This window comes from Barbus barbus, assembly GCF_936440315.1.
Source record: "Barbus barbus genome assembly, chromosome: 25".
Lineage (NCBI taxonomy): Eukaryota > Metazoa > Chordata > Actinopteri > Cypriniformes > Cyprinidae > Barbus > Barbus barbus.
In genome coordinates, this window is record NC_136753.1 from 14,676,227 (window position 1) to 14,695,237 (window position 19,011).

The following is a 19,011-nucleotide window of genomic DNA, read 5'->3' on the forward strand; positions in this document are numbered from 1 at the left end:
GGAAGGTTACTTTCGAAATGTAATAGGTTACAGATTACAAGTTACCCTATTTAAAATGTAATAAGAAGTTTAACTATTTCAATTACTTCATTAAAGTAATGTAACTGATTACTTTTATTTTTCTAAATTTCTAACAAATGTTTTCAACTGTTAATTATTTAAAGCAGACAGGGTTAACCTTACAGTAGTACTCAACACTCATTAATGTCAGACTTTCAGAATCCTTCATTACTTTCAGATTATAAATTTATTCTAAAGAACAGACACCACAGAATTAGACTTTAGCACCTCTTTTTTACTTTAGATTGCTCTGAGGTTAAATACAGATTTAAAATATAACACAAAATAATTTAATTTAAATTTTAAGTTTGTGGCATAGAATCTTTCAAATATGTCTGAGAGTTTTACACACCGGTCTGTTATTGTGGCGACACTTCCACACCCTGAAACGTGACGCAACACAAAACGAAACGTGATTGGTTGCTTTACCTGTCAGTCATATGACCTCTTGGGTGGGCCTTGGCCATTCAAAGCGGCCAAAGTTCCCAGACATTCAGCCGTCAGTCTGAATGTCTGGCTACACGAGACTAGCATAGCTATGACAGGGAACACATGCTAACGATGCTTTGGGAAAAAAGTTAATCCTAAAAAATAAAGCATATACATAAACTCAAATAGGAAATAAATCAGTTGTCAAATAAGCATGTGTCCTAAACTCCTGAAACATTGTCATCTCATATTTTAGAGCAGTCACTGCAATTTATGAAAGAAGTCAATTAAATCTGTTTGTGTGTGACGATTATTCAAATGTAACCCCTTTTGTAATCGTTAACATTTTCATAAGGAACTGTAATTTAATTACACATTTTTTTTCTCAGTGACTGTAACAAATTACAGTTACTTTTATTTGGCATTTAAATTACGTTATTATGTTACATGTAAGTTACCCCCCAAAATGAAAGATTCAGTTTGTATGCGTTTAATATTTGAGTTTTTTTACCCTTGTGATCTTTAATCAAATAATCAATGTCAACTCTATCATCTGGTGAAAATTGCTGACTAGACTGGTGGTGATTGCCGGATTTCTGTAATCATTTCGTCCTCTTCAACCCCAGTCGTTCACAATCGACTACAAGCTTGCATGCATTATCTAAAAACAACAATTAATGCATAAAACCACATTCCTGACATTTTTTTCTCTCTTTTTTGATAATCCATTACATTCGGATATATGTCACAGTATGGGGGAAAAAAAGGTTTCTGACGCTACTTACGTTTAATTGTGACTTTAAGCAAGTCAGATGTTGAATCATTGAGTCAGTGAGTTTATTTAGTTAAGGAGTTGATTCAAATCACTGAACTTGTTATTCTTTTGAAGAGCTATGATTTATTTTGCTGAGGGCCTGTGGTGCTGAAGATTCGGCAGCCACAACATAGGAAACACTGTAATCCATTCTTGTAACTGCCATGCATTTACTTAGTTAATGATTTACAATGTTATCACCACTTGGCGTCAAGGTGTGGCTAGAATCGTTGAAGCACAGCAAAAGCTACTACCTGCTTAGAGTGTGAGAAAGAAATGCCTCCTAACGAGATCTCAACATGCCCAAACACAGTCAGCACTCACGTAGTGCATCGCATGATCGCATAGATTCTGTTCACAGACAGACTAAATGAAAAAGCTTGCTAACTACTGTTAGTTTGGATTCAGCAGTTGCCAATATAGTCTGACAAGCTGGCTTGGTGAGTACCAGAAAGATTCCCCAGACTGTGAACATCTGCTGCTCAGTAATCCCAGCCTCTGTTGACCCATAAACCTGCCCAGCTGACACTACAACTGTAATAGGGAAACTCCTACATGCTGGATAGCGTCTATGTGCTTGGAGGGTTCAGCAGGCACTGCTCTCTGTATGGAAAATATGCGCCGGGTGGTATTTCCGTGTTGCAGTCAACACTACAAAGTTGATCCACAGCTTAGTTTTGTTATACTGTACTTCTAATGGGCTTTTAGTTTAGGGTGCTTGAGAAAGCTGTAGAAAAAAACTTAATCCAATTAATGCTGAAGTACATGAACTGAGAGTCTGTAGAACTTACTCCCAAGCATAAGACACACCTCACACGTGAGAACGTCAAAGATGCATTCCTGACCTTTTTATTTATTTGTTTTTTTTTCACAATTTTTTGTTAAATAAAAAGTTTCGAAAGAACAGCATTTATTTGAAAAAGAAATCTTTTATAACAACTTTGTTTCAATCGGAATTAAATAATTCCTGCTGATGAATCCGAACATAGTGTTTACAGGAATGCTAAATAAGTGATCATTTTTGGCATTTTTATTCCAATTTAGGCAATTATATGACACTTTCATTTGGATTGGACTTTTAAACCGATTGTAATTGGAATACAGCTTCATGTAAACACACCTATTGTAAATGTATTTACTGTCGCTTTTGATTAGGGCTGGGTATCGTTCAAAAATGTTCGATACCGATACCTTGAGTTCGATACCGGTTCCTGAATGATACTTTTTTCGATACCAATTTTATGAAAAGAGTTTTAACAAGATTACATTATCTAAAAAAACTTTGGTTTTATTTTTTTCAGCTTGTTGACATGTATACAGACTCAAAGACTCATCTCCTGAGCCACTGCACAAAGGAACAAAATATAGCCAACACAATAAATCCGTACAAATAATTTTAATAAAGCTCAAATAGTTTTCAGTTTACACTAGTGCGTGCTCGTTTTAAAACGCATAGCTCAGACAGAATCATCATTTCTATTCATTTATTCTAGGTTGTTAAAGACTTCAAGAAATTTAAAATCTTTATCCACTTTCATAAGTGGATGTTTTATTTTCTTTCACAATATGTTTTATTGTTATTAAATTCTATGGTGTAGTATGTCTAATTATTTGAATGCATAAAAAGTACTTTAAATTTATTCTTAAAACAGCCTTATGAAATGTTTTCTTTTTCCTCAGAAATTCTGTGTTCTGTATCTGGTTTTCAAATGAAGGCATAAAACATTAATTTCATTTTTCTTTTAAATTATTGAAAATAAAACTTTATTTATTTTGGCAAACAAAATTTTACTATTAAAATTAAAACATGGAAGAAATGTTGTGTGATCATTAATTAAAAAATAAGAGTTTTAATAATTTTAATAGTAGCCTAGTAGTAGCAGTATGTACTGTCTGCTGAATAATATTAATTTATTTCTGCCGCAGTGTCGGCAGAAATAAAACCGAACTTTTATTTTGACGGGTTTCCGGGAATACCTTTACAGTTCTGTGTGTATATGATATGATGCAAGTTTTACTCAAATCAAATGGTAAAATGCTCATGAAGTGACTCTCAGAGCAGTTCTAGAGCTGTTGTTCCTGTGTTTATGTCCTCATTTAGTGAGGCGGCAGACGCTGAAATGTCACGCGAGCTTCAGTCTGTGTCAAGTAAGCGAAACTGCGCGATATAGAGAGCAGACTGCTCCATACGCTTTCGAAACGCTCTCGCGGATGTCAAACACTGATCAATCAGCACCGCGTCACTTCTAGTCAAACACACCTAGTGCTGCAGGCTTATTGGCTCACTGACGTTAATGAGATTAACCCCTTAGGTATCGAAATTTGGTACCGAACGACAAGACGTTTTTCGATACTCTGTGGTATTGAGGCAATTCGGTCGGTGCCTAAAAAGTATCGAACTCGATACCCAGCCCTACTTTTGATCAACTTAATGCATCTTGGCTAAATAAAAGTAATAACTTTTTTCTTTCGCAAAAAGACTTTCAACATTTGAATAGTAGTATATCTGTTTTTGTGGGAAAACAGAAAAAGACCAGATTACATTTCAATAATGTAACCCCCCCCCCAATTAGTTGTGATCTTGAGCAATCCGATATTAAATCAATGTCCAAGGTAGAAGAAATCATACTTTGCCAAAGATGTTCTTAGGGAATTAAGAATATACAGCACAACCAGTGTAGCCTGATTTCCGAAAGGAATGACCTTTATGGGCCAGTTCTTTTAAAGAATAGTTTAAAAAGGGGAATTACCGGTTTTGAAGTATTATGAAACACTGCCCTGTATAATTTACAGCATTAGAGGACAGAGAATTTATAAATGACATTATAAATTAAATGTCCCCAAATGAAATTAAAAATGTATTCCACATCTGAATCAAGTTGAGGACTTATGAATCAGAATCAAATCTGGTCATCTGTATTGATAACCAGCCCTAATGTATTTCGTATCAGCATTGAAACAACAATGGCATCATACATTTTGCTTCTTAACATCAAAATAACCATTAAAAACTAATAAAAAGCTTTGGACTCTTATAAATGAAAGGCAATTTTTCCAATCCATTCACAGCTGCTCTATTGAGCATTATGATTTCTTTATGAACTTCTCTATGAGTGGTCCATCTCCTCCTCTTTGCACTGATTGTGTTGTGCATGTTGATGCAGGTTTTGGCAGAGCCTAGAGGAAGCCATTTGAAAGGTGCTTACCTGCCCTGCTTGGCACGAAGAGTATATTCTTTACTTAAACTTAAACCAAAACTGTATTAAAGGCAGAAAGAATCAGTCAAGTTTAGAACGTACCAAAGAAATGGAGGGTAACAATCTGGCCGGCCCAATTCAACTCAGGCTGTTTTTATGGTCTTTAAAAATACATTTCACATTACAAACAGCTGTCTGCTATATAATTTTCACAGAAAGTCACAGACTCGAATGGCAAAACCTGAGCACAGTGTGTTCTGGGTACATAGTAATTAGTCCTTCATTTTGTAATGACAAACCCCTGAATCTGTTTTTTCAGGGAAAACCCTTTTCTCTTTAAGCAGGTTTAACTGCCTATGTGTCCTAAAATGTCCTCAGATGTTCTCCTAGCCTTTCACAGTTATGTTTACAACAGACAGTCCAGCTGATCTCAGAGTTTGACTGCGTTGTGGCCTTGTCTGGTTTTGGCCTGGCTGCATGCTGTGGAGAATTACTCCGATAGCCCACAGATATTTCCTGCTGACACCCATTAGCCTCAAATATCCAGCGACTTCATAGCAGACACAGCTGCTTTTCCACAGTAATATTTAAACCCTCACAACCCCATAATCTTCAAAAAGAAATATGAAGAAATGCAGACCACGTTATATAAAATGAACTACAACTTTGAACTTAAAATAGGTTAGACTTTCACTCATATATTTGATTGAATTGCAGTTATAATCAATATTAAAGGTATAGTTCAACCAAAAATAAAAATCCTGTCATAATTTACTCACCCTTAAGCTGTATAAGTTTATTTCTTCTGTTGAAAAAAAAAAAAAAAAAACAGAAATAAAGAAAAAAGATGATGACCCCATTGGCATTCATTAGTATTTTTCAATCAAATGTTTGGTTACCCATATTCTTCAAAATGTCTTATTTTGTTCAACTGGAAAAAAAAAGATCATATAGGTTTGAATAACCTGAGGGTGAGTAAATGATTTAAATTTTTCTGTGAACTCTCTATCCCTTTAAGAATCACATATTAAGAGTTTTATTTTTATTTGATTGTTTTGCAGTTCATGTATCCTTTCTGAAATGTACTACTAATGCATAAAATTCCGATATTCATCACAATTATGTTGGATTGGTTCCAAAAAAAAGAAAAATGTAAATCGGTGTGAATGAAATTTGCAGAGAAATATTCATTTATTTTTTTTATTGATTGTTTTATTTTTTTTAAGATAAGATAATATTTAGAATATTACTCATGTCATCTTGATCTTGTGCAGTATGTAGCATTAAAGATAAAAGTACAATTAAATCAATAATTGTAATTGTTAATCAGCAAATAATTTATTAATGAGCCAATTTGTCATGATTGTGACAAAAATAAAATAAAGTAATATGAATATTTTTTTTTTTTCCAAATAAACGTCTTAATTGAATGTCTTGTTTTTTCCTCTCTCTTGTAGTCAAAAGCGGATGGGCAAACTCTTTTCTCTGAAGTGTTCAGACGGATCAATCTCATTGAGAGCGATTATTTTGGTCTGGAGTTTCAGAACCTGCAGATGAACTGGGTAAGTGGCCACTTGACAAACAGTCCCCCTGCTCACACAAAGACGGGATTGTGAACGGCCCCGCTCCTCTGAAAACCCAGCTAAGCTCTTAAAAGATGAGGAGGTGTATTATGTTGTTTGTGCTGCTTCTCTCTGGGCCCCAGAGGTTTGCTGTTCCCTTTAAACCTGCCTGATACGGGCACACAAACTTAAAGAACACATCATTATATTTTAGAACATACTTACAAATGTACATCTTTAAAAGGATACATTTATGCAGAATTGCTATAGTAATTAGTATGCACACAAATGAGAGACTTTACAGTTGATTAAAGACAAGATTTGATGTGTTTAAAGGATTATGTGATCCAAGCTAAAGTAGAAGCAAAACATTTCTTAAAGGTGAAGTATGTCATTTTTTTCAATCTTAAAATATTTACCCTTGCTTAATAGTCAGAGAAAATATGTAATCCATCAGTAAATTGATTGCAACACTGACTTTCACTGAATATTGTGAGTTAGAAATGGAACTCTCCTTTTGTTTGACCAATGAAAGGAATGTTCTGGAAACCTGTGTGAAAACAGTCATTATTTGTTACATTTGTATTTGGTGTCACAGGGACAGAGATTACACAATTCACCTTTAAATCGGTTACATAGTCAGTATATCTTAATTTTGCTAAATTATGTGCTTTACAAGGCCATCTATGAGCTATTTTAATACGATAGACCTTTTTAGAATAAATAGGCTTAAAGTTCAAAAATGAAAAATTGTCTTTTGTTGTTCCAAACCTGTATTTCTTTCTTGTGTAGAACACAAAAGAAAATATTTTGAAGAATGTTGGTAACCAAACATTATCGGTTCCCATTGATTTCTATTGCATTGACAAAAATACAACGGAAATCAAAGGGAACTGAAACAGTTTGGTTACCAACATCCTTCAAAAAATCTTATTTTGTGTCCAGCAGAAGAAAGAAAGGAAGGTTTGGAATGCCATGAAGGTGTAGTACGCGATGACAACATTTTTATTTTTGGATGGATTATCCCTTTCCCTTCAAAAGTGTTTTGTAATGGTTTTGTTACAGCCTTGTTGTTGTTGTTGTTTGGTTTGCTTTTTGTTTTGGATTTGAGTTTTGGTTTGGCTTTTTTTTTTTTTCATTGAATCAGTTCATTGCTTAATGCTTAGGACTGTTTATTGTTTTGTTTTTTATAAATTGCTATGGAGAAAATAACTGGGAAAAATACTGGGGCTACTGACAAAGGGCTGTTGTGCTGTATAAACCTACTAGCATAGCATTTTAATTATCACCATAATGCACCTTTTTTTTTTTTTTTTTAAAGGTTTCTTTATCATTGGCTTAATAAAAAAAAAATTTGAATTTTGAGATGAATACTAGAGAGAGTCTGTTGGCCATCTGTTTTTGGGTGTGCCAAGCCTGCTTTTTTGGAGCGAGTTGAATCAGGTGTGGAATGTGTGTGTATGGGGTTGTTGTGATGATTCCGTAAAAGATGAGAGGTCAGTGGAGTAGAAGGAGCTGGAGGTGGAGTGAGAAAAGGTACATTCTTGCCACAATCAGCTCCAGATGTGCTTGGAGGAGCAGGGCGTCTACAAACTCTGCAGACAAACAATTAAAACAAATCATCACATCTATGCAAGACCCCAAAACAGGCAAGCACAGAGGTTTGAATTAAAAATGTGCATATCCCGGAGCATTTGAATAATGGCTGATAATAGCTTTCCAAAAATTCATGAAATATGTTTTTGGTGTGGTCAACATCTCAAGATCTCATCTGTGGCCTCTGTGACCGAGTTGTTATTTGGTTTTAGTGCTTTCTTGAAAGACCAGAAACAGATGTAGTTTGAAAGAGTGAGAGATTATTTGTATTATTTATTGCTTAGATTTTGTATAAGGTGGTTAAAAGTTGAAATGCCAGTCTTATTACTCCGGACTGTTTTGTTTCAACAGGTTTGGCTGGAGCCCACCAAGTTCATAGTGAAACAAGTGAGACGTAAGTACACTTACTGTTTTGTGTTGTGTTTAGAGCTCAGAGGGTCTTTTGAAACTTGCGTGTTTATACTTACTATTCACAGGGCCGATGAACACACTCTTTCGGCTGTCCGTGAAGTTCTTTCCTCCAGATCCTGGTCAGCTTCAGGAGGAGTTTACTAGGTAGGATGTTCAGAATCATCATGCGTGTTTTATATACTGACAAGCTGAACGATGCTTGTAACTATGTACTTTTTCTCCAGGTACTTGTTTTCTCTTCAAATCAGGAGGGATCTGTTAGAGGGCCTACTGAACTGTACGGAAAACACTGCTGCCCTGCTGGCCTCTCATTTGGTGCAATGTATGTATAATATGAGTCAGTTAGTGTACCTGACTCCTGTCCGCCATAATGTTTTAATTCTCTTATTTACTGATTCTGTTGTGTCTCTGCTTTGTAATGTTTCTAATCATTGACATGATTATTTTTCCTGCCTCTATTAATCTATTCAAAAATGCATTAAAGAGGTCATTTTATAATTTTTTTTTTTTTATTAAATTTTTTTTTTTTTTTTTTTACTGTTCTTGGAGATCCACTTATAATGGATTGTAGACTCGGAAGTAAACGCTCACTGCTATGATTGGCTAACAGTTGTCTATGTCTGACAGCCTACATCCTTCACAGATGGATGCTGCTTCGATTTATTTTAAAGCGAACTGAAATAACAGACAAAGCAGAAGTGCAACGTAACAAAAACTGTTACTCACAGTTGTGTATTGCGACATTGTCATATCGAATATAGTAGACACAGCATCATCTTTTAGTTTCAATCTTTCTGAAAATCTCACATTGTATTGTAAGTTGTTTAGAAACTAATCTGCGGTAAAATGAACAAAGGACCAAGTTCTTACTGACATGGTCTGAAACTTCATTAAAAAATGAAGTTCATCCACTCTTTCCTAACGTTGAGATCAGAAGGAAGACAATGCAAAGATTTTGTTTTTCCACAGATTGGCACTGCACAGTAGGGCTGTATACCTTGGAGAACCTGGCGATACGATACATACCTCGATACACAGGTCACGATTCGATACGTACCCCGATACAGAGCTGTCTCGATACGATTTGATACAATGTGACGCGATTCGATACGATTCAATAAAAATACATGGGCCAGAGCCAATTAGTTAATGCTGAACACATTTACTCAACAAACAGAACTCTGCATTTTTCTTCAATTTATTGAAGACAAAAGTGCATTATAACAAAGTGCATTTTGCTTAAATATTTGCAACTTTAAGTGCTCTGATTAATTGTACACAAATTGTATTAATCTGGAAATTACCACAAGTCAACATTTAACTTTCCAAGGGTACAGTCTGAGCTCACACAAGCACAAAATCTTCTTCTTATTATTCTTAACTTCTTATTAAATCTTCTTATAATTCTTTTTTGTGACACCATGTACTGCCATAACATATTTCACTATGAAATCACTTAAATGCTACATCTTGCTTTAACATTTTCCATGAGTTTTTTGAAACTCGCGAGCGCCGCTGCGCCCCCTAATGGCTGGGCGGAGTATCGATACTAAGGGCTAGAATATCGATACTGTATCTTTTTTTATTATATCGGTATGTATCTAAGAATCGATATTTTGAGCACACCCCTATTACACAGGATCTTGTCTTCAGAACAATCTTTATCATTTGGTTTCTGCGTAGACCAGCGTTTGCCTCTCTTTATTTGCACTGCATGTGCCAATTGGTGGGCGGGGCTAAACAGGCAGCGATGTAGAAGCAGGCGTTGATCATCTTCTGCGGAGGCAGTGTTTAGCCACACTATTATGTCATAGAGTGGTACATTCCACAACATGTCGTTTTTGCAGATTGGCTTCAATATTTGTTTTTAAAGCTGCAGTCCATAAGTTTTGCCTCTTTGGCACATCTCTGTTTGAAAACCTGCAATTGCAGTTATTTGTGCAATTATCTTCAGTACATGGGGTATGCACCAGCACGGCTCTAGCGCAGATGATTCTAATGTTAGAGGAGTATGTGTGGCTGTCAGTCACTGCACCGGTGCGGATGCTGTACTTAGGAATCACAGATTCTAGACTACGTCTTGGAATATATGACCCAAATAAGAATTTTCACTGGATATTGTCATCTGAACAAGTAACAAGTCTGCAAGTCACAAGTAGCAAAAAAAGTTTTTTAATGCCATATGAAACCAGAATAAACAGTACGTTTCTACGAACTTGTTTTTCATTTTCTTTTTCTTGGAGACTCTTATTTGTCTTTGACCCTTTACCTTTCTCTTTACCCCACACAGCTGAGATCGGTGACTACGATGACATGGCAGACAGGGAGTTTCTGAAGATTAATACATTTCTGCCATATCAGGAACGTGTGCAAGAAAAGATCATGGAGCTCCACCGCAGACACATGTAAGACATTTATTGTTTTGGCCTGATGGTCTAGGCTTGTGCATTGTTCTCTTTAATTTATTTCAGCCTGTCAGGCTTTGCATTTGTAAATTTCACTGCGCTGACCACCGGGAATCAGTACAGGGAATTTATGGCACAAAAGTAGGTTTATCTTTTTCATGTCCAGTTTAGTTGGAAGCGTTTCCATGGTATGAGAGGCCTTTTTTCCAAGCTGAACATCTAACTGAACTTTAAACACAGACTCCCCTGGTAATCTTGAATGACAGTCTGTTTCCATTTGGTGCTGAGTTTATTTGGTGAGAAGAGATCTGATTGTGTGTAAGTGATTGTTGTGTGTGGCAGTTTATGGGATTTAGAGGCAGTTAAAGGTGGACTGCAGTTTCTCTCTCTGCTTGAACTTTGGAAAGATATTGTTTTAAGAGCTTGCAGACACTATTAGACATAATATGATAATATGGGACAGATGATCCTTCAAGCTCTGAATGGATCATCCTTCCAGATAAATAAATGATGTAAAGTTAAATGTTTTAGCAGCATCTTCATCATTAGTGATGCATTTGTTGCTCATGCTATTCCCTTATTAAACGTTAGACATAACTTGTTCCACACCGTTTGTGGTACAGACATGAATGATACTTAAAAACGTGTTATGCCATTGGAATGCAGTGAGTTTTAGAATTGAATTTTTTACCTGCAGAAGACAAAATGAGCTTAAAAAAAATATAATTTACATTGAACAAGATATCTCTGCCATATCTAGGAGTACGAATATCATGAGAGTCACAAAATGTTAAAAATAATGCCAGCGTTACCACAATACCAGAGTTGTCAGTTTTTGTAAAATTTCAAGTGTGTCAGCCCTGTGTTTTTGGCTCTTTGTAAAGGTTCAGTTCCGGTGCATTTAATCTGAGGCTTTGGCTGTGAGAGAAGTATTGCAGGTCGGCTGTGTCAGCGGCTATGTGAGGCTGTGATTGTAATTCAGTGGCTCAAGGCTCTTTATTAGCCATACAGCCACAAGGGAAGGGGAGGGGCTTAAGCAGATTGAACAGCTTAAAGGATGAGCAAAATTAGAGCGCGCTCATGATCTGGCACTGCTCTAACATTTGCCCACGTTTAGCCAGAACGCTGCTCAAAATTACTGGAATATGTTTGCCCGGCCCCCACACTTTACTTAAACTACTTGAAATTATTAGAACCTATATCCTACATAAAGTGATGTATGTACACTGAAACAAGTATTTTTGTGCAAAGCTGATTTGAAACGGCATGTATTGTGAAAACTTGAACTGAATTGAATATATAAGGTAGTGAGGTACTGTTTATGCACTACCATTTAAAAAAAAAAATAATAATAATATTTTTTTTCAAAATAAGTTCATACTTTTATTCAGCAAGGATGCATCAAATGTGAGTATTTATTTATTTGAAATTTTTTACAAAAAAATCTATTTAATATAAATTAAATTATAAAATAATCCTGAAAAATATATTGGTGTCCACAAAACTATTAAGCAATCACTTGTTTTAAAGTTTTTAAGCAACAACTGTTTTCAGCATTGCTAGTAAGATTCAAGATTTTTTTATTTGTCTCACACACAATTATACAGAGTATAACCAGCAGTGAAATGTAGGAATAATAAGAAATGAAGGATCATGTGACATAGCCGCTGAAAATTCAGCATTTTTTCAGACTTGCTTCAACAAAGCCTTACTGACCCCAACCCTTTGAAATATAATATAATGATTTGGAGAATGGATAAATGCATGGTAAACATGTTTTAATGACGTTATTATTTAGTGAGTACAGAAGATGCTTGTCTTTTAAATAGTGTGAGGTTATGTAAACGTTGAAAACCTGTTGAAATGTTATTCTAGGCTACAAAATATGCTTTACCACTCTGCATTTTCCTTTGAATTCCTTTTGCTGTGGTACTATGTTTCATTTGTTAAATATTTTCTACGTTATTTGTCTTTGCTTCCTCGCCTGTAGTGGGCAAACCCCAGCAGAATCAGATTTCCAGGTTCTGGAGATAGCTCGTAAACTGGAGATGTATGGGGTTCGCTTTCATCCTGCCGCTGACCGAGAAGGCACCAAGATCAACCTGGCTGTTGCACACATGGGCCTGCAGGTCTTTCAGGTACGTGCACAACTTTGTCTTAATGAATATAATTGAATTTCATAGAGTTCTCTATTTTAGTCAAATAAATTATTAGTGCATTTTAATGCACATTCATTTAAAATTCAGCTGACGTGTGGTCTCACATGTATATGTATGTATTTATTTGTTTTTATTTATCATGTTTTGTTTTGTTTTCCCCCAGGGGCACACCAAAATTAACACCTTCAACTGGTCTAAAATTCGGAAGCTGAGCTTCAAGAGGAAACGATTTTTAATTAAATTGCACCCAGAAGTTCATGTGGGTATCAAATTGACATTATATATTGTTATATAATATTATATGTACATTTACAAACATGTAGACACACTGCCTCAATTCAAAGGGGATATAATGTAGTCTAATATGACAACAAAGATTTTAAATACATACCTCCAACAAAATAGACAATTTTGGAGAAATACAATGCTGTGAAATCAGTCTGTGGACTCCTGGGACATACAGATTCAAGTGTAGAGGTAAAATGTACAAGCTCAGGAGCTTGGTTGGACAGGGCCATCCGTCTCTTACCCCATGTAAACATTTTAAGTGTATTCAGAGTGACGTTTGTTATTCTGTCGGGATCAATTACATGGAGTGCTAAGAATCAAAACCATATGCTTCCTCTTGTTGCCTTAAGTTCAATCCTTTCTCAGTGACTGATCAACCTTTCGTTTCACAGGGTCCTCATCAGGATACGCTGGAATTTCTAATGGGCAGTCGAGATCAGTGTAAGATCTTCTGGAAGAACTGTGTGGAGCATCACTCGTTTTTCCGTCTGTTAGATCAGCCTCAGCCCAAATCCAAAGCCATCTTCTTCAGCCGAGGATCCTCCTTCAGATACAGGTGCGCACACGCGTGATTATATTGATGTGTGCGACGTACTATTAAATATGATGTACCAGAAGAAATGTTCACATAATTTTTTCTATTGCGGTTACGGTAGTGTTTCCTGTTCTGCTTCTTAGTGCTGGTTCTTAGAATTTCTAAGGACTGTCCTTGTCTTTCTAGACTGTCATTGTGAGTTCCAAGCAAAAACAAACACAGCACAACCACTATGACAGACTTACTAGTCAGATAAAGCATCCATTGAATGAACTGACTAAATCTTCTTAGCTTAAAGCTTAGTGCTTAAACATTTAAACATCTCACCAACCCAATACTCTTGAACAGTAGTGTATATCACAGATTTTTTTTTTTAAAGAATATTGTGATTACAAATTTTTGCTTTTACTTGGTTTGTGAAAAAGCATTGTGTATATGTAACAGTGGGAGGACGCAGAAGCAGCTTGTTGAGTATGTGAGGGACAGCGGGCTGAGAAGAACTCCTTACCAGAGGTAAATATTTCTTTCAAAGTTTCACCTGAAAGCAGTTTTATACTGTATACTGGACCATCCTTTGATAACCCCTTTGTTGTGGTGTTTGTGTGTTTGCACTGATAATGCTGTTTTTACAGGAGGAACAGTAAGATTCGCATGTCGACGCGTTCCTTGGCTTCTGATGTGCCAAAACAGGTCAGTAGATTCTTTGATCAGGGACACAGCCAATCTCTCGACAGCCAATACCAACATGAAGGACAATAACAACCAACTTTGTTTTCATCCCCTCTCTTTACCTTACCCATCCGTTTCAGAATCTGTGTTTTAACGACAGTCTAAGGTTTCCAGTACCTCCTTCCTCTGTCACCGCCTCCTTCCACTCCCTCCATGCCCCCAGCTCACCCATGCGGACGGAGACCCCGAACCAGCCCGTGCATCTCCAGCAGACGCAGCAATCCACCAGAGCCCCCAGCCCAATGCAGCAGGACTTCATCAAGACCAACTCCCAATCCACCTACGCCTTCCCAGGTGCCACTCATATCCAGGCAGCAGGAGACTGCAGCCCCTCGTTTGTGTGTGTAGAGAGTAGTTCCCCTAGTGTACAACCCTCCCAAAATGGCAATGAGGATAGGGAGCGAGTAGGGGTGAGTGGCGTAAGTAGTGTTGCGAAAACGGGCTTCCTCACACCTGAAGCGCTTGAGGCAGAGTTAATGCGCGTTCGGCAAATGTCGTACCAGATCCCGATGTCCTACACGCAGCTGCATGTTAGCGAAGAGTACATAGATGACGATCCGGCTGAAATTTCATTTTACGCTGGCGGCGCGGAGGCTTACTGTTATGGGTTTGATGAAGAAAGCCCTGATAGGTTCGAATATGGCGATAGAGTCTCCGTTCAGCCCGCTACGTACGCTCTCGGCCTCGAAGACCTCAACGGCAATGCTAACGCCTTCCCTGAAAGTGCTTTTGGTCGATCCGAGACCAGTTCTCTGGTCAACAACCGCTCTGAGTGTAGCTCGCTGGATAACTTTCCACTAGGTTCTGTTGGCGACTCGCTCTCGCTCGGTTTTGGTGGTCCCGACTCCTCATCCTCCCTGCGTCTGCCTGGTTCTGAGAACCTATCTGAGGCCAGCTCCATGGTTAACTTTCCTGCGTATTCAGTGCGTTCAGAAGACAGTTCGACCATGCAGTTCAACGATCTGGTGGAGCAGCTGGAGCAGCTCAGCTATCCGCCCACAGCCACAGAGGGCTCGGCTGATGGCAGCTCCGATTCCGACTCCGACTGGGAGTCGGATGGAGGTCTGCCTCCAGATCAGAACATCTTCTTTAGCAATCCACTAGTGAGTGGGGCAGATTTAGACAGCTTCCTGATGGAATGCCAAAATCTCAGGGCTCTAGGCATTGGGGAGCCCCCACCAGGCCCCACCCATCTCAAAATGTAGCGTGACCCCATTAAACGGCAGCAGTTATCGTTGGTATTTAATGCAGAACATGACCAAGCACTTAATTGTCCTACTTATCCTCATAAAATCAGTACTCATAGTTTTGGCACCTCCTGTTAGCGCTTTAATCTACCACTTTTTCTTATGTGCCCTTTCCAGTGTACTTCCTCTATCTCTCTCTTTGGTGTTAATTCATTCTCTTTTTTTTATTGCTTTTGAATAATATGCTGTGAGTTCTTGTAGGACAGTAAGATTCATTAGCATTTTTCATATTATATTATACATAGTTCAATCACATATTATCCGTTTACATTTAATATTAGTAGTCTGGATGGCTACAAACTAAAGTTGCGCTGTGAACTTTTGAGAAGAAAATTAAATGGCTGTATCACCTACGATTGATATCCTTACCACTTTAAGTATATATATATATATTTAAAAAAAAAAAAAGATTGTCCATATTAGGGCTGCATAGCATGCAGGAGAAATGTGATAATGGCTGCATGCATTACATAAGATTATGGCACAAATATCATTATTTTTTTACTAATTTAAATCCAGGAAATGATTAAACATCCAGTATGTCTGGCTCTTGTTCTTCCTGGGTAAAGAAAACATCCCTCAGACTTATCGAAGTGAATAGCAAGTATTTTACTGAAGTATCATGCTGTAGAAATAACATAAAATCTTACACAACATTTAAAAGCAATCAAATAGAAATCTAAACAAAGGTAAGTTTTATTGACAGTTTTAACTAGTCAAGCTTACCACAATATGTTAATTTGCTAAATTTTATTTAAATGTTTTTAGGTATATCTTGTAATTCTTTTTCCTATAAATGTTTTGACCCCATGGAGTCCTAAAGTGAGATCAACATTGATTTTCATAGCAAATAAATATTCATTTAACAGCTGAACTGAATTGTCTGAAGAGGAAATCTCATTTAATGAAAATGAATAAGGAGAAAATATATATTACAAAGATAAGCTTTACATGCATGAAGGTACTTTTGTATCAGGATAACTGTACGAGTCTATTCCAGTAATGAACCACTCTACTCAGGGCTGTGATTTAATTAGCAGTGGACCTGACAGCCATTGCTGCTAAGAGCAAATTTGAGCCAAAGTTATTTTAGTTTTTGTTACTTTAGAGTTAGTCGCTCCACTCTGCCCCCTGCTGTTTACGTTTCAGACATGCATTGCATCTCAGCTGTTCTGATTGGGCTACATGGCTGCATTTACACTGACAGCCACAAGCACAAATTAGTGATTGTTGCATGCATGTATAACAAAAACACTTTTTTGGCATCAAATTTGAGCCATTTGCGAATTTTACTTTAAAATTTGCATTTTGACTTTTTTATCTTGTCTTAAGTTTGGATCTGTGCTTGTTGCTATGCAGTGTAGTCCTATGATTTATTTTTATTTTTTTGTAGACTATTGTAGCCATTAACCCATGGCCTGCACTAAACAGAGACACTAAAGTTCAAAAGATTGGGGTTAGTAAGATTTACTTGAATGCTTTTGAAAGAAGTCTATTAGGCTGAATTTGTTTGATGAAAGATACAGTAAAATTGTGGCATTATTATAATGTAAAATAATTCTTTCTATTTTAATGTTATATATATTTATATATATATTTTAGTGCTCATGAAACATTTCTTATTGTCAATGTTGCGAACAGTTGTGCTACTTGCGTAATGCAGTTTTGTCAAGAACAGCATTTGAAATAGAAATCTTTTGTAACATAGATGTCTTTACTGTCACTTTTCATCAAGTTAATGTGTCTTTGTAAAATAAAGGTATTCATTTCTTTAAAAAAAAAAAAAAATCTCACAGACCCCAACATTTTGAAAAGTAGCGTAGTTTTTTACTTTCCATAAAAGAATGTAAGTGGTTGACTTGTAATGTGCTGTCAATACCACTGCTAAGAAAGTGAATGTACTATAGAGCTTGAATCCTAACCTCATGCACATTGTATGCATCTAGGAGCATGTGGACCTATAGAAACTGGAGTGACCGTCAACTGTCCCCAATAACAATTATGGTTCGATAAAGTAAAAAGTTTCTATCATTAACAGTACGTCCAGTTTTGGCACATTTCTATGAATGTAGTGAACATTTCGTACTTTAAGTTTAGGAACTATTTGTTTGTGCCTATTGTATTTGAATTCTAGAAGTTAGTGAACTTTCTGCCGGTTATCAAATAGCTTTTTCAAAATGATTCAGGTATTATAATTTGTTGAAGTATTCTTTTTCTTTGTAATTTTTGTGTATCCACTATATTCTTGCAGTGGTTTCTTCTACAAGTACTGCAGGTTTGCTTTCAAACACTACTTTTGTCTGTGCCTTATTACCTTTGGGTGTCTCTTTTCAAGGTTTAACTTGATCTTTAATTGCCTGTTAATGCCTCACTTAAAGCATTACATAAGCGACACTCCTAATGATGCAAACTATAACACAGAGCCTTAATAGGTAACATCAGCTCCGTGCAGTTGTGTTTTTGTATGACATCCAGACCGCATAAATGCCTTGGGTTTCTGTTCTGGGGTCTGGAGTGAATAACTCTGTCTGTGTGCCATGAGTACATTGAGTTCTGTGAGCTCAAGATGAGACGCAGGCAATGCCGTTTGTGTCATTTCCTCTGCCTTTCTTGAAATCCCATTTAATATCCTGCCATATTACTCTGCTTTACTTCACTGAGATTCAGACTCTTCTGTCCTTTGCATTTCTTTGTCAGTCCCATTTAATGATTAAAATGTATTACATTTGCTTTCTCCACCCAGTATCTCCTGTCAAAACGGTGACGGGTAACTAAACGTATAACTAAACTTCCATTTGCAACTAAGGTGAACTATTTTGTGGTAAACAACAACCATTTTAGTATTAACCATAAGAATCCATTCTCATTGTCATTTTGAGAGCAAGCAAAACATGGCCCATTTAATCTTTATTTGCATCCTATGGTTTTAAACTACTTGGGCCTCTCTCTACTCCCACAAACGAGGGCAGGCCTGGTCTGCTCTTAAACTCTGGGCAAGGCACCATTTGGCCATCCACTTTACGGTGCTTCCTTCACATCAGGAGCCATGGACATAATGACTTTGACTTTCTCTTTGCATTGACCATTATTATTATTATTATTATTAAGTGTTGCCAAATCTACTTCATAACGTGACCAATGAAGTACAAATTAACCTTTTTTAACTAAATAATACTGCAATTCAGAAACTGTTTTTACTTTAACTCAAAGCGTTACAAAGCCTGCACTAATGAAAACCCATAATGTTCCTGGTCTAGTCGGCTTTTCTCATATCATTCATAGTAAACAATTTGCTTTGAGAGCCGTTGTGGTTTAGATTTCACTGTCCATTTGACACACAAAGCAGATTTATTTTCAAGAAACCAATTTTTGTTTCTGTTAAACACGTCAGTATCTCAGATTGTGAATGTGTGCCAGTTATTTGACTGTTCTTGAGTCTGGACTAATATATAATCACAGTGTGCTCTATCAGTGTTTTTTAATATCACACTGTTGTCCCTGAAGAGTTTTTCTATGTTACGGATCATGATTATTCTAATGTATAGCTATGAACCATTTTTAGCACTCACCCAACACATC

The 19,011-nt window shown here is 36.7% G+C and overlaps 1 protein-coding gene across 1 annotated transcript in view; it reads left to right on the forward strand.

Moving 5' to 3' along the window:
- The window catches only part of LOC306845043 (FERM, ARHGEF and pleckstrin domain-containing protein 2-like), a gene marked incomplete at its 3' end in the record, with an annotated part of 47,635 nt that overhangs the window by 15,666 nt on the left and 12,958 nt on the right, over positions 1-19,011 (forward strand). The window contains exons 3-13 of the mRNA XM_079377567.1: positions 5,958-6,062; positions 8,010-8,052; positions 8,135-8,213; positions 8,294-8,391; positions 10,360-10,474; positions 12,465-12,612; positions 12,797-12,892; positions 13,314-13,477; positions 13,901-13,969; positions 14,089-14,146; positions 14,266-14,479. Of these exons, the coding sequence (XP_079233693.1) occupies positions 5,958-6,062; positions 8,010-8,052; positions 8,135-8,213; positions 8,294-8,391; positions 10,360-10,474; positions 12,465-12,612; positions 12,797-12,892; positions 13,314-13,477; positions 13,901-13,969; positions 14,089-14,146; positions 14,266-14,479 (1,189 nt within the window). The remainder of the gene's footprint in view (positions 1-5,957; positions 6,063-8,009; positions 8,053-8,134; positions 8,214-8,293; positions 8,392-10,359; positions 10,475-12,464; positions 12,613-12,796; positions 12,893-13,313; positions 13,478-13,900; positions 13,970-14,088; positions 14,147-14,265; positions 14,480-19,011) is intronic.